The sequence below is a fragment of the Cyanistes caeruleus genome, chromosome 13 (genome assembly GCF_971803275.1).
Source record: "Cyanistes caeruleus chromosome 13, bCyaCae1.hap1.1, whole genome shotgun sequence".
NCBI classification, from domain to species: Eukaryota; Metazoa; Chordata; class Aves; order Passeriformes; family Paridae; genus Cyanistes; species Cyanistes caeruleus.
The window spans coordinates 7,780,344-7,802,390 of NC_141713.1; the positions used below are offsets into that span (position 1 = coordinate 7,780,344).

Consider the following 22,047-nt stretch of genomic DNA (forward strand, 5'->3'; position numbering starts at 1 on the left):
GGAATAGGTTTCATCATTTAGGCAGCATCATTGTGTAATTTAGCAGCTGAAGCTTCAAATAGGAAACTCCCAAGAATGCATTTTCTCCATTAATGCTTTCCACTATTTTATTGCAGTAAGAACAAGTTTGAGGATGTCCTAGGCCTGTTTACATGTTACAACAAACTCTCTGAAATCCTGAGGGAGAAAGCTGGAAAGAACAAATCTGCCTTGAGCAACAAAACTGCACGGAGCTTCCTGTCCATGGGTTTTGTATCTACTCTGCTCACAGCTCTGTTCAGGTGAGAAGGTGTCCACTCCTCTGTGGAGCAGAGCCAGACATCAATTCAAGCCATGTGTTAGTGTGCTTGGAAGGGTTGGTGCAACTCTTATCCTCCAAGTTTTCACTACCAGCTACCAAAACAGTATTTTCCACCCTCAGTTGAGCCAAAGATTTTATTTGCAAATGCATGTTAAGTTTTGGATTTCCTAGGCCATCCCTAAGCTTCCTCTGCACATCCCCAGTTCTCTGACAGTTCTGGTCCTGCAGGGACAATGCCCAAAGCCACGAGGAGAGCCTGGCTGTGCTGCGCTCCAGCACGGAGTTCCTGCGCTACGCTGTCAGCGTCGCTCTGCAGAAGGTGCAGCAGCTGGAGGAGACGGGACAAACGGACGGACCAGACGGACAAAATCCAGAGAAGATGTTCCAGAACCTCTGCAAAATCACACAGTGAGTCAGTGTGGCATGTGGAGACATCAGCAGTGCGTTTTGGGGATTTTGGTTCTCAGGTAGGGTTTTGAAAGAAGAATGCAGTCTGTAACAGTTTCAAGTGTTGTCGCCGGGTGGAGGTCACTGCCTTTCTGTGCTCATGAAAAATCCAGTGGAGGCACTACAGTTTCTGGGCCATAGTGAGTGATGAAGCTTTAATACCTTGGCCTGGAAGAACCAAATGCCAGCAAACATTTTCAGCCTCTTTCTCACTTCTTGTTTATCACTCATTGTCGCAGAGAAGGTAAGATGATTACAGGCTGGATTCTTGAGACCTCTGGAATCCAGCAAAGTTAAAATTCACTTTGAGCTACAGAACAAAACAGATGTATGAGGGACATAAGCTTTAGAAAGCATTTGTTTAGGACTTCTGCAAGATGCTTGAAGACATTCACACATCTAATCCTTTGGAAATCCAAGAATGTGAACCATGTAAATGTCTTTTGGAATCTAGGTCATATCTGCATGGGGTCTTTTCAGAGCCCAGTCAGCAGAGAGCACAAAATGCAAATTACCCCTGCCATGCATAATGCCGGTTTTGTGTCTCACCCCAAATAATAGAGGCTATTTTTGTTGCAGTCATTAGGACTACATGTGAGCTACATGTTTTGCGTGATTGGACATTGAAACAGAATAAGATCATCTGTGCAGGCAACAGAACTAATGAGAAGAAAGGAGAGGGAACAAAAAAGGGAAGAAGTGGGGTTAGGGAAGCAGGAAAAAGATGTTTGCCTACAAATAGAAAAGTCTTCTTTGGGCCAAACAATTTTGCTTTCCTCATGGCTTTTTACTTTGCTTTGCCTGCCTTTACCTCTCTAATTTTATTTATAGAGAGCCCTGTAGTGAATTCTGACATTCCACAGACCCAACCTGCCATGAGAAAAACTCTTTTTGTCACTGGTGAATTTGACACCAGTGGTCTGGGTAGTCTGAGAAAGAGGGAAAGCTGGGTGGAAGAAATGAGTGTATAAAGATGGACTTGAAATGGGATTGGAAGGTCCCTTGGCACCTGGGAAGAATTAAATTATTTATCTGTGCAGGAAGAATGCAGTAGCTGTTTTGCTGACATTGAAATAAAATCTTCTTTAAAAAGGTCTCTTCCCCCACCCTTTTTTAATAGGTAAAAGACCTTCCAGTTTAGTTATATTAAAAATACGATCCTGAGAGTAGAATCTAGTTCTTTCCCTGTGCAGCCAGCTTTACTGGAGTAAATCTCATCTCCCATTCCACAGGGTTCTGCTTTGGAGGTACACTTCAATTCCCACCGTTGTTGAAGAATCAGGGAAAAAGAAGGGCAAAAGCATTTCACTTCTGTGCTTGGAAGGTTTGCTGCGGATCTTCAACACGGTGCAGCAGCTGTACTCTGCCAGGATCCCCCAGTTTCTGCAAGCCCTGGGTAGGCACATAGTACAGTTCTGCTCTGATTTCTGCCCTCCAGGTTCCATCCCATGTGTGGGACCCAGCACCCTTTATCCATAACTAGGGTGAGATGGGTCTGGTTCTTGTCTTTCAGTCACAAGGTGGGCTCAGTAGCATAGATTTTCACACTGGAGACAAGTTGTAGAGATATATTTTACCTGCCTTCATAGAGCTCTCAGTCTGTCAGCAGAGGATAGCTGGGGTCTGACACAGCATTCATCTGTTTGAAGTTTGCCTTTAACGTGTTTTTCGGCTCACTGTGGTTCTGCAGTCTGTATTCCTCCTCTAGCTGTGAGCAGTCTTTCCCACTTTTAGAAATAAATCCTGTATTCTGCTCTTGGCATTTAGCTTTTTTTCTGCACCTCTCTGTCTCTGCCAGATATTACTGATGGTGACGCAGAAGAAACGGATATTAATGTCACAGAGAAAGCTGCCTTCCAGATCCGACAGTTTCAGGTGAGTACCACTGTGTGCTGCAAGTGTTCCAAAGCATTTGGGATTCTGGCAGGAAACACTGCTAGCTCTCTGTTGCTTGACCACAGGGTTGAGTATGAGATAGCAACTGTGGCACTGATTCACTAGCAGTTAAAAAAAGTTTCTGATCTCTAAGGAAAGCTTCTTCAGGGTGTCCTACAGAGTTGAGTGGACATGCGTGTGTATTTACAGAACTCTAGGTTCTTCAGTGCAGCATGAACTTACCTGAGTATTCTAAAAGTCACACTGACCATATGTAAGCACTCCTATCAAAAATCAGCACTTGTTCTTGAGAAGAGTCCTGTTTTTGTACTCTTGTCATTCTCCTTGCCGCCAATCCTTTTATCTGTTTGCAGCTTCTGGTTATTTGCTTATGCAACACATATTCACACTCAGGGAGTGTTTTCCTTCCCCTAACCAGAGGTCCCTGGTGAACCAGCTCAGCAGTGCTGAAGATGACTTCAATGCCAAGGAAACGCAGTCACTCATCACCGTTCTCTCCACACTGTCCAAGCTCCTGGATCCAGCCTCACAGCAGGTACTCCTCAGCCTTCACGTGGTGGCTGGTGTCACAGCCATGGGCAAGGAGATTACCAGATGGGGTTGGGATCTGTGGGTTCTGACATGTGTGTCCTGCATCTTCCCACAGACCACACCAGGTCAAATGGACAGTTCTGTTACACTGTGAAGGGCTCTCCTGTCACACACCTGCAAGGGCACTTAAGAGGAAGTTTTTCTGCCATCCCGCTCCTGCACATTCTGATCCTGCCTTTGGGCACCTGAAAGATTTGTTTGCCTGAGCAGGGACTCCTAACACAGCGTAGTTGTGGTGTGGCCTCCACATGGGAGTAGAGGCAAAAAAGGCCAGCAGACTTGTGTCCAGTCCAAAATGGCTGAGTGCCTAATTCCTTCTATGCAAGGAGTCATTTTCTAAAGTGCCCCAATTTTACAAGCTAGGAACTGCACTAACTGTGCCAGAAGTCTGGAGTCATCATTTACCTTAAATTAAATGGAGCTGTTACTCTGTCCAAGGGAATGCATAGCCATTACCCTGTCCTGGGTCTCAGCTTTTGACTTGTTAGTAGGCTAAGTGTCCTTTGTGGAACTTCACATAGCACAGCTGGGTTCTCTACTCATCTTCCTTTGCTGTGATTCATTGTCTTGAATTTTTAGTAGTAGTAGTAGTAGTAGTAGTTTTGTGTTTTGAATTCTGTTTCAAAGTCATGATTTCTTTTCTCCTCTTAAATAGTTCCTTCAATTCCTGACTTGGACAGTCAAAGTTTGCAAAGAAAATGCTCTTGGTAAGTAAGCTTTAAGGAGCATGTTTACATGTGATGTGTCAGGTCTGATATTAGACCCTTACATGCTCTATCCTAGTTTTACCTCTGTGTCAAGCTACATTCAGGTCCCATTCTGTGGCAGATTGCCACAACATTGTGATTATGAGTATCAGAGAGGGAAGTCCATCTCTAAAACTATTAGCATTTCTGAAGGAAATGAAGCCACTCACATACTTGACTTTTCTCCTTTGTTATTTAGGCTCAAATCAGGATTTATACTCTGGAAAGACAGTACTCTTTGCCAGGGTTTGTATTGCACTTCCTCAGTGCTTTTGGTCACCATTTTTCTATGACTCAACAGCTCCAGTGGGAATTAGTTCCCCTTGCACTATTATCTGCTGATGTTTTAAACCCTGCTTTTGTAGCTGGGGTATTTTGATAGGATCTTCACCTACTGTTAAATGCATACTGAATCTGAGACTTTCTCTCACTGATGTCTGATGTTCCTAAGTAGCTAGGCAAGCTCTGCACCTGGCAATGTGTCACTTTCTTTTCCCCACAGAGGATATTTCTTGCTGCAAAGGTTTGCTGTCTCTGCTCTTCAGTGTCCATGTTCTCTACAAGAGCCCTGTCGGTCTCCTGCGGGAGCTTGCACAAGACATCCATGCCTGCCTGGGAGATATAGATCAGGTATGATGCAGGAGCAGCTGAGCTCTTCATCACATAGTGCTGTCAGAATTGAGTGTATCTCTCGTGCAAACTATGTGACAGCAGTTCAAATTTTACCCACCAGAATTCCTTTTCTCTCCTCTGCCCAGGACATAGAAGTGGAGGGTCGGTGCCATTTCGCTGTAGTGAATGCCAAGACTGCAGCCCCCACTGTGTGTGTGAGTCACAGCAGTGTGTGTGTGACACCTGCAGTGTCCAGGGCTACTGTGCTTGGACCAGATTGCAGGTTCCCATTGTGCCAAACTCCTTCAAAAGCCTGTTTTGTTATTGGTTTCTGTCTCAGCTGCTGGTTCTGGGTCAGGTGGATAAGGTCCTTGAAGAGGTGGATTGGCTTATCAAGAAACTCACCAGCCTGGGGTCAGACACATCAGGTAATGAAAGTGGTCCAGTTCTTACTGTTACACCTTTGTCAAAAACAGATAAAGACAGAGAGCAAAAAGATATTTGAGGATTTTTGAGATAGCATCATCTGAGGTCAGGTTAAACTCTCCCTTGAGCTGGTTCCACATGAACAAAGATAAGAGTTGTCACAAAATCTCTCCAGTGATTATTTTCCCATTGTCCCACTGGGGCTCTATGCATCAGACACAAAGATGGTCTTTTGTGCTTTCCACTCACACAACTAGATTCATTGGATAAATATTCACCAGATATTCTTATTTTTCTTTCAGAAGACTCCTCTCAGGCATCAAACCAAACTCAGGCTCTGGAGAAAGGTGTAATTCTGCAGCTGGGAACTCTCCTGACAGTCTATCATGAGCTGGTGCAGACTGCACTCCCATCAGGGAGCTGTGTGGACACACTGCTGAGAAGCCTCAGCAAGACATATGGAATTCTCACCTCCCTCATCAAACATGTGAGTGTGCTCTGCTGACAGTGGGCTGCCTCTGAGCTAAAAACCTTCTCCCCATCTGCTGCAGCAAGCTCATGGTGACCCCTGGCAGCAGCTGCGCTCGGGACTGGGCTGTTGATCTCTTGCAGGAACTGAGCCCTTGTTCTGTTGGCTTTCATGCCCTCAATTTTGTGACCTTTCTGAGCAGTGATAGTTGTACCAGTGGAGATAAAAGGAAAGCTTCCCTCCAGCTGAATTTGGCTTTACATGGCTTTACATGGCTTGGAGTTGCTGTTTCCAGTGTGTGCCGTGGGTTCCTCTACACAACTGTGTGCACAATGAAGAGCACTCAGTGTTCTCACAGTGCTCACCAGCCCTGCCCTTCCCACTCACTCCCATTCCCTGAACCTGGGGGATCTGGGCCATGAAACACAGGCCTGTGGAGCTCCTTTGAGATGAGGTGGTGGCTGCCCCAGAGCTCTCCTCTCACAGCTCTGGAATGCAGACGTGGCATTTGGGATATAACAAGCCACTGGGGAGGATAGCTGTGCAAATCCTTCCCTCCCCACTGTGCCATTGTATGAGCTGCTTTGAGCTCCACCTGGATACAGGATGGGAACAGCACACATGGAAGAAACTCATGTTTTCCTTGCAGTATATCCAGGCTTGCCGCAGCAGCTCAAATACGATTCCAGGAAGACTGGAAAAGCTGGTGAGTGAGAGCAAATTTCTGGGGAAATGGCTCATTGCCTTGAGTTAGAAGTAACAACAGCCTCTCTCTCTGCTCCTTTACAGGTGAAGCTCTCAGGTTCCCATCTGACCCCACAGTGTTACTCATTCATTACTTACGTGCAGGTGAGGCCTAAATTAACTGGCAGAATCACAGCCAGTCTATCTGATGCTGAGTGGTGTATCAGCTTCAGTACACAGGCACCCTTGGGGATTATTAATCTTCTTGACATGACCTGAGTTTCTTACAGTTCAAGCTTTACTTTGTCAAATATAGTGTAAGACATTTCAGCACCATCAGGACTGAGCATACTGATTTCTGCTTGAGCAAGGAAGGAGCTGGGTTTTAGCTGGGCTTTTTTCCCCTCTGTTCATGTGGGGTTTTTTGGATGAGATTAATACTGCTGTTAACCACAATGGCAAATAAAGGTCAACAACACTGCAGTAATCACTGTGTGAAGCAATGTGGGTGCCAAAGACTGCAGTGCTGGAGCTGGGATTTATTTGCCTGGAGAGGAACTGGGTACTTGTGTGAGGACCACAGGAATTGTACAACATATTGGGACAGGTGTCATGGTGTGCAGAGCTATCAATGCTGGGGACTTCTCAAACATGCACATTTCTGAATGTATAAATTATGAAATTAGTTTCTTTCTTGGTTTCTTTTTTTTTTGAGATCACACCTAATTCTACCCTTGTATCACTACCTTTGTGTTATCTAGCTGGTAAAGCTGTTAGCTAGTTAGAGCAAGGACTTCTCAGGCCTTTCTTGGCTGGCCTTTCTTCCCTGCTTACCCTTTAATCACACATCTTTTGGCAACCTCCTTCAGAACATCCACAGTGAGAGCTTAAGCTTTGTAGAAGAGAAGAAAAAGAAGAAGAAAGATGATGATGCTGCTGCAGTCTCCACAGTAATGGTAAGACTGATTCACTCCATTAGAACACGGGCTGTAGTTGCAGGATCTTATACCTCAAGGCTTGTGGTACCTGGTGGCTTCTTACAGATCACCAGACAATTTGTCATTTGGGCCTTTAAGTAAAAATCAAATTTAATCTACTGTAACTTCAGAGAGAAGTCTAAAAAAGTACAAACAAACAAAATACAACAACAAAAAAACACAACAGAAAGGCTATCTGCTAAATACAGCTTAAAATCTCATGAACATGAAACGAAGGTCAATCTGGATACTCTGCCTTGTTTGATATTTTTACCATTTGGGGTAAAATAAGAAATTACAGATATGGGCTAATTTATTGGAACGGATACTACGTCTTCTTTAAGTGTTTCTTAATTTTATCAGTACATTTAAAGATGAAGGAAGGAATGGATTCCACTAAAGTAAAGCAGTTGAAAATGACTGGATTATTTGTTTGGGAGCTAGGCTGGCAGGTTCCTGGTCCTTGATGTCCTTTGTTTGTGCTCCCAGACAGCATTTCCTCTGTCTCGTCAGCTGTCCCAGACATTCCTGTGATGTTAAGGGTTTAAAAGCCACAAGTATGATCTTCCTAGCTCTTCCCTGAGTGTATTGAAATGGGCTGAAATGCTGCTGTCACCATGGGGAACAAACACCAGTGGTGCTAAATAAGCAGGACAACAATGTGGTGAAACGTCAGGGTGCTCCTTGCTTGGATGGCCCGTGCTTGTGATGCCTTGGGAGAGCTGGTGCAGAGGAGCTGCTGACAGGGATATCAGGGCTGTGGACTGCAGGCAGAGCAGAAAACAATGCACAAGACAGTCTCACTGCAGAACTATCCTGGGAGTCAATTTAAAACCAGTGACAAAGCTGGCAGGGCTTGCTGGGTGGGGCAGGACTGGTACAGAGCAAGGCTACTGAAGACTCTTTTCTGAACTAGGAATGTGGTGGTCTTTGTGTCATGCTACAGTGCCTTTGTGCCCTTCCAAATCTGACCCATCTCACTCCTCTCACATTTCAGGCCAAGGTGCTTCGGGAGACCAAGCCAATCCCAAACCTGATTTTTGCAATTGAGCAATATGAGAAGTTTCTTATCCACCTCTCCAAGAAGTCAAAGGTAATGTAAAGCAGAGATCTTCTGTGACCTGAACTTGGTGGAACAGTGGGATTAATGGCATGGTGGTGGGCTGTTGTTAAAGTCTCTGCTCAAATAAGAAGGGTGTAAGGACCTTTCAGCTCTTCCCCATGCTCCTGGCCCAACACTGCTGAATTGTTGCCCCATTGATACCAGCCTGTGCCATCAGTCCTGCCTGTGACTTGTTCCTGGTGATGCAGGAACATGCACACCTTGTGCCAGCTTTCCTCACTCTCCCCCAGTCTGTCATGAAATGTATCACATTGTACATGTACATTGTACATGTCACATGAGTGAGAGTAGCTGGCAATCACTTGGCTTTTAGGAAAATGTAAATGGGTCCCAGGAGTGCACAGGGGCAGGTGCTTCAGTCCTGTGTTCTTACTGTAATGGACTCTGTCTCAGTGCTGTGCAAGGGATTAGACAGGATAGCAAAACTAAACTGAAGGTGCTCATGGCTTAGTGTTTTCCCTGCCTGGTTTCCCCTTGGTTGCTGCAGGTGAACCTGATGCAGTACATGAAGTTAAGCACCTCTCGGGATTTCCGCATCAACGCGTCCGTGCTGGACAGCGCCCTGCAGGAGCGCAGCTTGGAGGATGCTGAGAACGAGCCACACAACGACCAGGTCAGAATTCATTTAGCTGCTTTTACTGATAGGCTTCCTCCTCTTTAGAAGCCAGCTGTATTTGTGAGTTGTGCAGGAATGTGTGAGGTTAGAACAGTTTCTCTCAGAACACTCCCTTCACCCCAGCCTTGAGCAGCCTTTATTTTCATGCACCAGCTCTGTGTCCCTGGTCTTGGGGAAGTGAAACTGTTGGCCAGGATCAGACCTGTGCAGCACGATGCAGAGTGGATTTGTGTGCAGTTTTTTGTAGATAAAGACCTGGTAGTGCAAATTCTGCAATACATCATTCTCCTCAGACCCATCTCTACTACATAGTGCTGCTGAAGGCAGGGCTAAGAAAAATAAACAATTTACTCTGCTGATTGTCCAGGTTTTTATTGGTGCTTCTGTTCATATTTTCCTGAGTGTTTCAACGAGCCAAAACCCAGGACAGAGTCCCTGTTCTGTGCCACTGGCAGCCCGTGGTCTAAGTTCCAGCATGAACTGGGGAGGGGGTGGCCCATGGGGAAAGTCTCAGTGGCTGACAGGAATCCCATATTCAGGTCATTTTGTTAGTGAGAAAAAAAGAGCTGAATCCTGTTCTGCACAGCTGGCTTCTTGCTCTAAGTAAACATTCCTTAGACTACTCACACAAAAACAATCATGCTACTGCTGCTCTCTCCCTCCCCTCTCCAGAGCAGCACAGCGGAGCAGACTGATGAGAACCAGGAACCCAAAAAGAAGAGACAGAGAAAAAAATAAACAGGGCTTGTTGCCACTGCCTCCTCTCACAGTGCCTGTTCCACAGCAGACTTGCCTTGGTCTCGGAGGCTGCAGATATGGAGATGATGGTTTATTGCTTCTCTTGTCAAATACTTATGTCTTCTTCCTTTGTGTCCACGGGAGCAACTCTGGCCTCTGTCTGAGCTTTTACAGCTGGCTGCTGCCGTCAGAAGTGCCTCTGCTACTTGGATGTGCTGCTACAAAATCTTTCCCAGGAACATCCCTTGTTACAGCAAAATGGAAAGGGAGCGACTGGGATCAGTCCCTGCCAAAAGATCTGCTTCTGAAAGGACAGGGAGGCTTTGGCATGCGGTCTGGACAATTGTCCCGGCACTCTGGTGTCATCATTGCTTCTCCAGCGAACCTTTGGTTATTTCAATTATCTGATAAATATCCAGTGCTTCCCCTGGAAGACAAGGGGACAGTCAGTTCCCTGCAGTACACTCAGACTGTGCAATGTAAGAGTGATGGTTGGGATTTGCTTTAGTTCAGAGCATCTAGCACAGAAAGCTCTAAATTTATTCAAACTTGTTTTGGGTGGTGGTGAGAATGCAGAAACCAGCAGCAGTAGGGAGCTGGGAACACGAGCTGTTCTGCCTTGGAGTTGAATCTGCTGTGTGCATCTCCTGAGCAGTGAGAGGCCACAGCTCCCTCTGCCCAGGCTGGTTTTGCATGGTTTTGCTGTTATGTTTTTGCTGACCCCAACTGTGATGCACTTGTTTAATTTGCCCTGTTCTTGGTGAAAAGTGCCCTTTTTGCCTACAGAGCGCTAATCCTGTTTCTGAAAGCACCCTTTTCCTGTAAGAGTCCTAATAAAGGTTACTTAGGGGTGGAGCATCTGATGTGTGCAGTGACTGAGAGAACAAATCTGAGGGCAGGTTCTTCCCTTATCTGGGAAAGAGCTGCTTCACAATGAGGAGGAGCTGCTTTCCCAGCCACGAGTTAAATGTTTGCAGCAATTGGAGGGTTACACTGAGTGCAGATAGGGATGCCTTGAGGCCTTGGGACTGCTGAGGAAGCACCCAGCAATGCCAGAGCAGTTCTTTGAACAGAGCTGTGCTTGATAAGGGAGTACAGAAGGAGGGAAAGGAATGAAAGATGGAAAAGTTTTGGGTGTGCGGGGCAATATAGACAAGGTTGTTGAGGTGCTTCCTTTCAGAGAAGAAGAAATTAAATTTGGTTTGTGTTAGAAGTGCACAGGAGGGCTCCTCCAAGGGGCACAAAGCAAACAAAGTGTGGGAGAACAGAGCCAGGCCTGGCACATCACAGTCACAAATATTTGTGAAAGCAGCAGCACAAAGTGCCCGAGGACTGAGGGAAGAGGAGCAGGCTCCAGCATGGTGGTTGCCCTGTAGGTCAGATGATGTGTCAGGAATCAAGGGGCTCATGAGGTGCCTCAGCTGAACAGAGGAGCCCTCAGGGAATGACTACTTAAGCCAAGTGCTCTGCTTAAGCTGGGAAGACTCATGCAGAGGAGATAACAGGGGCAGCTTGCACGCTCACCTTGAGGGATGCCGTACTTCTCCATCCCCATGGGATTTGATGGTGTCACACAGTTCATGGTCACCTCTTTCCTCAAGCACTGGTCAATATCCACAGCACTGAAGAAAGCCACTGACTGGGGCAGATCCTGGAGGCCCAGTTTGTAGGCAAACATGCACCTGGAGGACAAGAAAGCAGGTGGGACAGTGCTGGACATTACCCTTGGCCTTGTCACACCCAGTTCCAATTTACCAAACGCTGGCCAGCCACCCCTCACAGGGTATTATGTACCCATACCACTCAGCAGGTGGGGACAAGGTATTTTCTAAGTCCTGGAGAGCAGGAGGGTCAAGTTTTGCTAAAGTGGGCATGGGAAGAACAGTAATGGTGCCTCCTTGGAAGTAATGGAGCCTCCTTGGGAAAAGGGAAGAATCCAGCCCCTCACTGCTGGCTAATCCTCCCTGGCAGGCAGAGCAGATGTGGGATTTTCCCTTGCAGTGACTGGCCCCATCCCTGCAGGTACAAAAGCTGATGATATCCCCCCTCTTGCCAGTACATTATCCCTGGAAATCAAAGCCATTTCTAGCCACCTGAGTCACACATGAAGGAGCTGCAGCCTCCAGTGCTAATTTGCCCTGAGCTGAAGAAAACTGCTCTGCACCAGCTTGCTGTAGGCAAAGCTAACCCCAGCGCCTGGGCTTGCATGTCCCACTCCAGAGTCACTGCTGCTCCTCCCCAGGAGACACCAGAGCCATCACATCTCACCTTGTGAGGAGGTTGGTGATCTGCAGGGCCAGGGCTGCCCGGTAGCGATCCTGGTGCTGGACCAGGTACCGCACCTCGTCGTGGATGCTGATGCAGAAGCGCCCGTTGATGTCAAACTCCTCAAACAGCCACTTCATGGCAACCAACATGAGGTGCAGGTAGTCAACAGCTGAGCTCTGCACCACCCAGTTCACTCTGCTGGTCACAAACTGGTGAAAGGAAAGAGATGGACAGTAAGAGACCACTGCAGTCAAGGGCATGGAACCTGTACAGGTACTCTTCTGGGAGAAATCTGTTAAACTCAGGGTGGTTGGGCTTTTGATGGCATGAAGATAAAGGCACAATGGGTTTCCTGAATGGCTACAAGATCCTAGTGGGCCTCCAGTGATCTAAGAGGGGCTGAACATCAGGTACCCGTTTCAGAACAGACAAACAAATGCCAAAATCTCAGCAGCCCAGAGCTGTATCCTTACCTCCCCCTTGACCATGTCAGGCTCCAGGGCCCTGCTGATGTGACAGCCCAGCACTGGGGTCTGTGGGGAGGGGGATAAGGCAATGCTTTCCAGCTTGTTGAACATCTCAGACTCAGTGCCTCCAGCCCACACTCTTTGCTCCACCACATTCCACTTCTTCCCATTCCGGGACCTGTGGGGCAGAAGGGAGGTTTGCTGGAAGAGTGGGAGGGGGCTGCCAGGTCCCCATTTGAGACCCTCAGACACTCCCTCCTGGTTTGGGGCAGCAGGACGAGACTCTGCTGACTGTTCACTGGGAAAGCAGGCGAGGCTGACAGTCCCCAAATCAAACCTCCTTGGCCCTAGAGAAGCAGGAAGGGCAGTCCAAGACTATCCAGACCCAACTCCCTTCTCTGCCCACTGCCCATCAGGCTGCAGCCCTCTCTGCCTCACGCCCCAATGCCACAGAGCCGTGCAAGATCAGACTATCTCACCTTTTAATGGCTTCTCTCTGGAGCCGCTGGACATCCTGGCCTGACACCGACCCATCCTCCGCCCTGTCCACAGCCAGGTCCAGCTTCGTCACCAGCCACTCCCCCTCCTCAGAGAGATGAAACCTGGAGGGGAGAGCGAGTAACCCAGCTCCCGCGGAGCAGCACGGGCAGCCCTGTCCGCGCTGTGCCCGGGCAGCACCCACCTGCGGATGCCCTTGGTGACGGCGTACATCTGCTGGGCCTTCTCCCGTGCCTGCTGCTGGGTCAGCCGGTGGTTGAACTGCATCAGCAGCCGCTCGGCAAAGGGCTGCCCCGCCCCGTAGATGCGCCCGTAGTTGAAGACCTTGGCGTGCTCCCGGCTGATGCCCACGGTGGCGGCCGTCTTGCTGTGCAGGTCCGTGGCGTTGCTCTTCTTGCCCTGCAGAGTCATCCAGCCGAAGGCCGTGCAGCCTGTGGGAGGAGAGCAGAGGTTGGACACCAAACAGGAGCAGGATGAGCATCAGGGGGATCACAGCCCGCTCCAGCAAAGCCGCTCCCCCGCGGAGCAGCCCCGGCTCACCGTGCATGCCGGCGAACTGCGCCTCGCCGAGCACAGCGGCGATCCAGAGCTCCTGGGAATCCACGTCTGCTCCCACCAGGGAGTAACCAGGTGGCACCTGGACCATGGCTTTCAGCTCACTGCCCACCCGGTCGGCCTGCAGGACACGATGCCCAGGTGAGCACACCCCTCTCCTCCTCCATGGCACGGGAGCAGCCTTCCTCCCGCAGCCACAGTGCTGGAACAGCACCCCCTGAGCCCCTGAGTTTTGCTTGCAATGTCAAAACCAGGTTTAACGCATGTGGAGCATCACCCGCTTGGTTACTCCAGCAGAAAAGAAGGGGAGCTTGAGGAAAGTCAGAAACTGGTACGTTGGTGTTCACCACATCCTGAAGCTCCAGAGCCTCTGTCTTCCTTCCTCCCACATGAAACCACATCACCAAGAGAACCCCAGCTCTGGCCCTGCTACCCCAAACCCCAGCATCCATATCCAACTCCTATTCCAACCCAAGCAGCTCTCATCAGTCCAAAACATAGAGGGAGCCCCAAAACATTCCCTTGAGGATCCAAGCGTGGCCATACCCGGGCGTTGCTGGCTGTCAGCCAGGTGGGCTCCACCGCCCGGCGGGTGACAGTGCCTGCGGTCACCACCTGTGGCAGGATGGCTCCGTAATTGTCCTCCTCGTTATAGTCAGGATGCCTGGGACAGAGGCAAGGATGAGCATCACGCTGCAGGAGCCCTCCTGGCACGGGGTAAAGGGAACAGTCCAGATTTGCGTCCCGTACCTGGTCACCACACGAGGCAGCTCCCCTTTCTTCAGCCACACCACCATCTGGGAACTGAGGGGACACACAGCAGGTGAGATGCACAAACTCCCCTGTCTCATCACAGCCTCCACCCACAAGGGGTCACCATGAAAGCAGCTGCTCACCTGATCCGCTTGTGAGCATTCCTCCAAAACGAGATCATTTTGTTAATCTCCAGGGCTCTTGTCCCGTGGGTGCGGCCCACAGCGGCCCGCAGGGTGCCGTCCTCCATCTGGGGCAGGAAATCCTTGGCAAAAGGGCTTCCCACGTTGTTACTGTTCCCATCCTTTAGCAGCAAAAGTGGTGTCAGGGCTCAGCAAGCCACCACTCCACACCAGCAAAGCTCTCTGCATCCCCCTGTCCCAGCTACAGAGATGGATTTCCCCCATGCAACCCCATGGGGGATCATGTGGGTCCCAGCAGCACTGTGGGGACAGGAAGAGCCCCAGGAGCCCCAACTTGCCTTGTGAGGCAGCTTGAAGAACCAGCACCCAGGGATGTTGACATCATTGTAGGGACCATTGCCATGGTGGAATGAGGGCTGGCTCCTCCTACTCTCTGCCAGCCTCAGCTCTTCCATCTCCTCCTGCGACCAGCAAAGTGAGTCAATGCCAGGAACATTTTCAGGCATGGCAGGAGGAGGAAATCAAGGAAAGAGAGACCAACCCACCACCCCATTTCACAGGAAACCCCACCCCTTACCAGCACCAGGCTCTGGTCTGCTTTGCTCATTTTCTCCTCTGGATCCACCTCAATCCGGCTCAGCTCCTCCACCTGCGGCAGAGAGGGACCATGGGGAAGCCAGATCAAACACCAATCCTCCAGTAACCCTTATTAAAGGGAATTTCTTACTCGCAGCCCCTGGAGCTGCACACAGGGCTGATTTCTGCATGCACACAGCTCCACACCTCCCTCCCACCAGGGAACCCTCCGTCCCTTTCTTCACCTTCTTCCACAGCGTGCTGCTGTCCATCACCAACAGCTCATCCTCTACAGCCACCTCCAGTCCCGGGGGCTGCTCCCTGCCCTTCTCCAGGCAGTGCTTCCTGTACAGGTTCTCAATCACCCTGGCAGAGGAGAGGGCAGGGCTGACGCAGCCACAGCAGGGCCCAAGGCTCTGGGGCAGCAGCTGGGCAGAGTGCCAGGGAGCTCCCAAATACCCCATGGGGCAGCTCCCAGCCCAGCACCCCATTACATCCCTCTCACCTGTGTGGGCAGGAGGGGCCATCGGTCTCTACAGGGGCTGCTGGCAAATTGTCCTGCCGCCCTGGCACCAGGTATCCCCAGCCGTGCTTTTCCGAGTAATGGAGAGGGAAGCCGTCCCAGGCCAGGCGCATCAGCTTTGGGGTCACCCTCATCTGCAGGCTGATGAGGCTGGGGCCAGGCACCCACCCCTCCTCCTCCAGGCGTGGGCACAGCTTGCGGTACCAGCTGGGGAGCAGCAGGGATGGGTCAGAAAGTGCAGGGAGAGCCCTGGGGACACACAGGGTCCCCAACTCACCCCGGGTGGCCCGGCAGGTGCTGGAGTCTCTTGGGTTGCAGCGCGACCGTCTCCTTCAGGCGCTCCAGACAGAGCTGGCTTGCAGAGACTTTCTGCTCTTCCTCCTCACTGGGGGGACCAGGGTCTGGTGGGGCAAGGGCAACTGGTTTGCAAAGGGCTCTCTGTGCCACCCTTCTGGGGACAGGGACATCCAACCAGTCCCCCACCACATGCAGCAGCATGGTACATGAGCCAGCAATGATGTACCCTGCAGCACCAACAAACCTTGTCCCTTTGTCTGGGCACCCCTGGCAAGGCAGCCCTGGAACATCCCTCATCCCCAGGGATCACCTGTGCTTACCCTCCTGCAACTCCTGCACTGACTCTTCTGCATCCATTGCTGCTGGGGAGACTTGGCTGTTCCCATCCTGACCTTTCTTCTTCTTCCCTGGCTTCTTCTTTTGCTTAAACTCCTGTGTGTCCCATTCGAGATCCCAGAGCCAAGGGTCATCCTTGTACCTGATGACACACCATTGTCACACCACAGCTGTGCTCCTGTCCCTCACACCCACCCACAGCCCCCCATACACCACCTGGTGCCTGAGCTCCCTCCTGCAACCCCATCCCATGGTACCTGTGCTCGTGTAACAGCTGGCAGGCATCATTGGCCAGGTTCATCAGGGACTTCTTCATCTCCTTCTGCAGCTCCTCATAAATACCCTGAGCATCGTTCAGGTACCTCTTCCAATTCCCATTGACTGGCAGGTAGGACACTCCCATCTCCAGCATCCCTGCAAACGTTACAGGGTGGGGGCACCTGGACCCCAAAGCAGCAAGGAATTAGATATCTGCCAGAGGGGACTGGCCCTGGAAGCACCAGACTACAACAGATATGAATGTATATCTACAGTTTCCCAGCCTCACACAAACCTCAGGGCTCTTCCCCTAAACAATAATGATCCCTGTATCTTCTGCCTACCCTGTGCAATGACCCCAAAAATGTATCACTCCCGACTGCCTCAGGAAGCCTGCTCACCTCCCTCAGCCACTGTGCTGCTGTTTATTCCTGCTCACCTACATGGGAGGGGTCTGACATCCCTCCTGAAAAGAGCTTCAGGACACCCTAAGAACAAGAGAAGCTACATCTCATGCCCAGAGAGACCCTCCCCACTACCCACCAAGCCCACACCCCCACGGCCAAAACCAGCCAGAGCCCTGCAGCTCTCACCTCTCCATAAACAGTGGCAGCTGCTCTTGAAACACCTCATGGGTGGCCTGGACATCACGGGCACAGTATGACATCAGGTCCTGGGGACAGCAGCAGGTGAGAGCAGGCAAAGCAGCCACCCTTCTGCCAGCACAGGGCACAGCATCAGGGCTGCAGGAGCACAGAGCAGGTCACAGCCCCATGCACACCCAGTGCTGCAAGAAAGGGCAGCAAAACGGAAACTACCCCAGCAGCTACTACCACCCTACTCCCTTCTGCAGTTCTTGCTGCCTGTCAGGATGGTGGGATGGCCTCCTGCACCTGGAAGTTACTCCTGACGTCAGCCATGGTGCCCTTCAGAAACAGCTCCCGTGCCTCCTTCTCCAGCGGCTCCCCCCCGACGTACAGCGCGTGCACATCGGCCAGGTTGTTGATGCTGCTGACGTGCACCCAGTCCCACGAGGTGATCTGTGGACAACAGGGGGGTCAGACAGTGTGGGAGAACAGCCAGCTGCAGCCAAGATCAGGAGGAGTAAAGGATGCTGCTGCTCCAGCTCAAACCAAGGCCACCTTATCTGAAATGGGCTGGGAGAGCTTCACTCAGTGGAGCTGCTCCAACAGCTCCCACTGTGCCAGTACAGGAGCAAACAGCCCTGTCACAGGAGCACCCAGAGCACTGCCTGCAGCTCAGCTCCCTCACTCACCGCTGGCCCCTCTGCCTTGCTGCGCATTTTCTTCATGTGCTCCTTGACCTGCTGCAGCCCCTTCCTCTTGCCGTGCTTGGCAGCCATCCAGAGGCTGCGCTGGAAGCCCGTCAGCCCTGAGATGGCCATGTGCATGCTCATGGTGTCCAGGAAACGCATCTTGGAGCCCTGGGACACAACACAGTGTGAGAAAAGAGAGGGTTTGGGGTATGCTGGAGGAGTTGTAAGTTCTCTGCTCAAGCTGCTTTTGCTAGGGGAAACTTTCCCTCCAACACTCCCTTTTTGAAAGCCAAAACCATCCCCAATGCAGGCTGTCAGCTGCTCCAAGGCTCCTGCCACATCCCCAGCTGCCACCCTGCAGCCTCCAGCAGCCCCATAGGGTGCAAGAATATCTTCCTCTAAAGGGATCCAGCCTCAACCTGTTCTGCAGGACAAAGCAAGCACAAACCTGGGGTACCTGTGCAGAACAGCATCTGTCAAAATAACCCTCAAGAGCCAACGCAAATGATTATCTGGGTAGGAAATTGTAGCTGCCAGTACAAAGCCAAGGCTCATGAATTACCTGGATAAGGTACTGCTCCTTGATGAACGCCCGGTCGAAGGCTACGTTGTGTCCCACCACTACTCTCTCCATCCAGTCCTGTTTGCTGGCACAGCTGGCACCTGCTGGGCTTTCCATAGGAATGAGGTCGGCCAGGGTGAGGTGGCTGGACCAGGAGTAACGCTGCTCCAGGAGCCGCCTGCTGCACCACGAGTACCTGCGGGGGACACGCGGCGCCCGCGCCTGTCACAGAGCACCCGCAGCGCCATGGGGTGCTGAGCAGGACCCCGCCCGTGGCAGGGAGGTGACCAACCCCGGAGTGCTGTGCTTACTAAGCACGACACACACACCACATCCCAGAGCCGCACTCTGGGGCTTTGTCGTGTCTTCCCTACGAGCCGGCGGCGGATTGCAGGAAGAGGCTCTGCACAGCACCATCCCCATCCTCTCAAAACCCTCCCCAGCCCTGCTGTGACCCCAGCATCGCGGCCGGACCCGCATCTCACCAGGCGTGCGGGGAGACGGCCACGGCCAGCGTGGGGCAGTGCCCATCGGCCACGCACACCTCCACATCAAACACCAGCGCCCGCTCCTCGGGGAAGTCGACAGGCTCCGCTTGCCCGTCGGGGCCGTAGCGGGTCCAGCCCAGCTTCCAGGCCCACTGCTCGGGCATCGGGGGCAGCTCGCAGCGCAGCAGCTCGTTGGCCGCCTCCAGGTAGGGCAAGCTCTGCTTCTGCGCCAGGAGGCGAAAGTGCTCGTCGATGTTGTCCCCGTACATGCGGGGCAGCTGCAGCTCCACGTCGGGCAGCGTGGAGGTCTCCTTGCCCCACAGCTCGTGGCGCCGCAGGTGCTGCACGCTCCGCCGGACCTCCTCGGCCGAGTAGCGCACCCGGGCCCCCCGGAAGATCTGCTCGTGGAGGCTCCTGGACAGCATCTGGATGTTGAGGGGGTTCATGCGCCGCTGGCCCGCGGCCGGCTCCTGCCTCGGCTCCTGCGGCAGCGGGCGGCTGGCCGAGGAGCCGGCCGAGCATCGGCGGGGCTGGGGGCTGCAGCCCCTCGCCGAGCGCAGCCAGCACACGCGGCTCATGGTGCCCCCGCTCCGGGATGTGCCCCGGCACGGGCGGCGGGAGCTGCGCGGGGAGAACAGGCGAGGGGTGAGCTCAGCACCGAGCGCCGCCCCCGCCATGCGCGCACTGCCCTCGTACACCGCGCCCCCACACAGCTGTGTACCCACCCAGATGTTTCACCCCGTGGAGATGTTTTCCCCCATAAAGCGGTGCCCCCATAAAGCCGTGCCTCCCCATACAGCTGTTTCCCCCATACAGCTGTTTCCCCTATACAGCTGTTTCCCCCCATACAGCCTTTTGTTTCCCCCATATAGCTGTTTCCCCCATACAGCTGTTTGTTTCCCCCATACAGCTGTTTCCCCCATACAGCTGTTTCCCCATACAGCTGTTTGTTTCCCCCATACAGCTGTTTCCCCCATACAGCTGTTTCCCCCCATACAGCTGTTTGTTTCCCCCATACAGCTGTTTCCCCCATACAGCTGTTTGTTTCCCCCATACAGCTGTTTCCCCCATACAGCTGTTTGTTTCCCCCATACAGCTGTTTCCCCCATACAGCTGTTTCCCCCCATACAGCTGTTTCCCCCATACAGCTGTTTGTTTCCCCCATACAGCTGTTTCCCCCATACAGCTGTTTCCCCCATACAGCTGTTTGTTTCCCCCATACAGCTGTTTCCCCCATACAGCTGTTTCCCCCCAAATTCCCCCCGGCTCCCACCTGGTCACCGAAAGCGCGGCCGGGGCCTGGCCCGCCGGGCAGATCCAAACCGGGGCGCCCGGGGGAGCTTCCGGCCGCGCTGACGTCCCGTCCCGTCCCGCCCCCTCCCGCGCATGGTACGGCCCTCCGGGATTCCCTCAGTAAGGCACGCGGGACGGCGGGAGTGGAGGTGGCCGCGTGGCCTAATGGATAAGGCGTCTGACTTCGGATCAGAAGATTGCAGGTTCGAGTCCTGCCGCGGTCGCGCTGGGAGCGCTGTGCTGGCGCTCGCTCTTCTGCTCCTCCAGCCCTGTGCCGCCGCTGCGGGGCTGCCGCGGCCCCGGTACCGGGTTCACCGAGCTCACGGTGCGCCTTTTGCTCCTGAGTTTAACCCGCCCGAGGAAGAAGGCGGGGCGCGGGGAGCGGCTGCGTGCGAGCGGGCAGGGACGCTCAGGTTGGTGGGGCCAGCACGCACCTGGTCACCCCGAAAGCCCCAAAGCACACGGATAGGCTGGGGATGGAGCAGCGGGTACAGAGCCGAACATGAGCACCGGCTGCGGGATAATGGGCTGGAGGGTGCGAGGAGCGGGATGCAGAGTGCAAGGAATGGATGTAGGATGAAGGGAATAGAGTGCATGGAATGGGGTGCAGGGTACAGAGAATGGGATGTAGGGTGCAGACAAAAGGCCGCAGGCCCGAGGAGTGGGGTGCTAGGAATGGGTGCTGGGTGTGAGGAATGAGATGCAGGTTGCAAACAGGGAAAAGGCCACAGATGCAGGGATGGAAGGCAGGGCATGTAGGGTGCAAGAAATGGGATGTAGGGTGCAGGATGAAATGTAGGTTGCAAAAAATGGACTGTAGGATGTGGGGGTGCAGGGATGGGCATGTAGGGTACAGGGAAAAGGCCACAGGTGCAGGGAGTGGGATGTAGAGTGCAGGGCAGGGAATGCAGGGTGCTAGAAGTTAGGGTGCTAGGGTGTAAAGCGCAAGGTGTGGATGTAAGGTACTAGGAACGGGATGCAGGGTGCAGGGGAAAGGTCACAGGTGCAGCAAACGGTGCCGGGCAGGTGGATGCAGGGGATGCAGGGGATGCAGGGGATGGGATGGGATGTACAAGGAAGACAAGGAAGGGGAATAGGAGGTGCCAAGGTGCTGACAGGTGGGTGCAGGCTCCCTGAACGCCGCAGGAGCTGTTCTGGCCGGGCCGGTGGCTCCCGGCAGAGCCCAGCCCCGCGCTGACATTGCCGGGCCGGGCCGGGCCGGGCCGTGCCGAGCCGCCAGGTGGCGCTGCGGCCCCGCCGCTGTGGGCCGGGCCGGGCCGGGCCGGGCCGGGCCGGGTCGGGTCGGGCCCCGCGGGGCCGTCGGGGCGCGGACACCGCTCGGGTCCCGTCCCGTTCCCCGTTTCACGTGCGGCACCGGGCAGGGGCAGCGGGCACCGTGACTCCCCTTCGCCCCTGCCGGCCCCTGCGGAGCTCCACAGCCCGGCTGCGCCTCCTTTCCAGAGCTCCAGCTCCGCATCCCCCTCCCCCGGGGGGTGCGGGGTCGGCGGGATGGAGGGTGAGGAACCGCTGCCCTCCGCTCTCCGAAAAGGCAGAGCCAGCTCGGGAGCGCTGTGGGATGTGAGGAACGCGCACACACCCGGAGCGCGGTGCAGGGTTCTGTAGCTTGGAACGCGTTTCACAGCCCCTCGGTGCCCCCTAAAGTCCCCGCTGCCCCCAGCTTGAGATTCGGTGTGGGGGTTGTGCTTCACCCCTTTCACCCAGCAGCGGGAGGCACCGTTTGGCCGGAGCCTGCCGGGAGCCGGGGGGGTTGCCCGTCCTCGGCCGCCTCCACACCGGGCTCTTGAGGTTTCCTGATCTTTCTGCGGGAGCCTGGCGGGGCGCGGGGTGCGGAGCCGGAGGGGAGAGATGCTCCAAAACCGCGGGTGCTCTCGCCGGGATGGAAGAGCCACGAGTTGCCCTGGAGTGAAGGGAAGAGCGGTTTAGGGACCCCCGGCTCCGGAGTGCCTCTAGGAAAGGACTGGGGCGCACTTTTCTCCCCTCCGATGCATTGTTTTAACCCCGATTTCTCATATTTGGTGTCTTTTATCCCCTTATTTTTATCGTGTTTTCAAAAAATTAAATTCTAAAAAATCCAAACCGCCCCATCAAAAAAAATTTTCCTCTTCCA

General features: G+C 53.0%; 2 protein-coding genes and 1 non-coding gene across 4 annotated transcripts in view; 2 read left to right on the plus strand and 1 right to left on the minus strand.

The window, feature by feature from the left end:
- The window catches only part of FANCI (FA complementation group I), a 24,185-nt gene extending 13,701 nt beyond the window's left edge, over window positions 1-10,484 (plus strand). Inside the window, exons 22-37 of one of the 2 annotated variants that reach the window (XM_086848882.1) lie at window positions 117-281; window positions 530-709; window positions 1,981-2,144; window positions 2,547-2,623; window positions 3,063-3,179; window positions 3,891-3,942; window positions 4,484-4,611; window positions 4,740-4,808; window positions 4,934-5,021; window positions 5,322-5,506; window positions 6,138-6,194; window positions 6,278-6,337; window positions 7,042-7,128; window positions 8,147-8,242; window positions 8,760-8,885; window positions 9,561-10,484. In XM_086848882.1, the coding sequence (XP_086705008.1) occupies window positions 117-281; window positions 530-709; window positions 1,981-2,144; window positions 2,547-2,623; window positions 3,063-3,179; window positions 3,891-3,942; window positions 4,484-4,611; window positions 4,740-4,808; window positions 4,934-5,021; window positions 5,322-5,506; window positions 6,138-6,194; window positions 6,278-6,337; window positions 7,042-7,128; window positions 8,147-8,242; window positions 8,760-8,885; window positions 9,561-9,626 (1,717 nt within the window). In that variant the 3' untranslated portion in view covers window positions 9,627-10,484. The remainder of the gene's footprint in view (window positions 1-116; window positions 282-529; window positions 710-1,980; window positions 2,145-2,546; window positions 2,624-3,062; window positions 3,180-3,890; window positions 3,943-4,483; window positions 4,612-4,739; window positions 4,809-4,933; window positions 5,022-5,321; window positions 5,507-6,137; window positions 6,195-6,277; window positions 6,338-7,041; window positions 7,129-8,146; window positions 8,243-8,759; window positions 8,886-9,560) is intronic. The other variant, XM_086848884.1, reaches the window with a different exon arrangement.
- POLG (DNA polymerase gamma, catalytic subunit) lies at window positions 9,245-19,992 on the minus strand. Its single transcript, XM_086848885.1, has 23 exons — window positions 19,900-19,992; window positions 18,624-19,247; window positions 18,139-18,334; window positions 17,577-17,744; window positions 17,194-17,340; window positions 16,894-16,973; window positions 16,300-16,482; window positions 16,027-16,184; window positions 15,687-15,810; window positions 15,392-15,616; window positions 15,132-15,252; window positions 14,888-14,959; window positions 14,649-14,771; window positions 14,311-14,471; window positions 14,165-14,218; window positions 13,961-14,078; window positions 13,400-13,535; window positions 13,044-13,290; window positions 12,841-12,963; window positions 12,368-12,539; window positions 11,895-12,103; window positions 11,151-11,308; window positions 9,245-10,053 (listed from the first exon to the last, which is right to left on the minus strand). The coding sequence occupies exons 2-23, from the start codon at window positions 19,202-19,204 to the stop codon at window positions 9,992-9,994; spliced, it is 3,618 nt and encodes a 1,205-aa protein (XP_086705011.1). The 5' UTR covers window positions 19,205-19,247; window positions 19,900-19,992; the 3' UTR covers window positions 9,245-9,991.
- A 78-nt stretch (window positions 19,993-20,070) lies between these two features.
- Window positions 20,071-20,143, plus strand: TRNAR-UCG (transfer RNA arginine (anticodon UCG)). The gene has a single exon. It is a non-coding gene; the product is annotated as a tRNA-Arg (tRNA).
- Window positions 20,144-22,047: the final 1,904 nt, after the last annotated feature.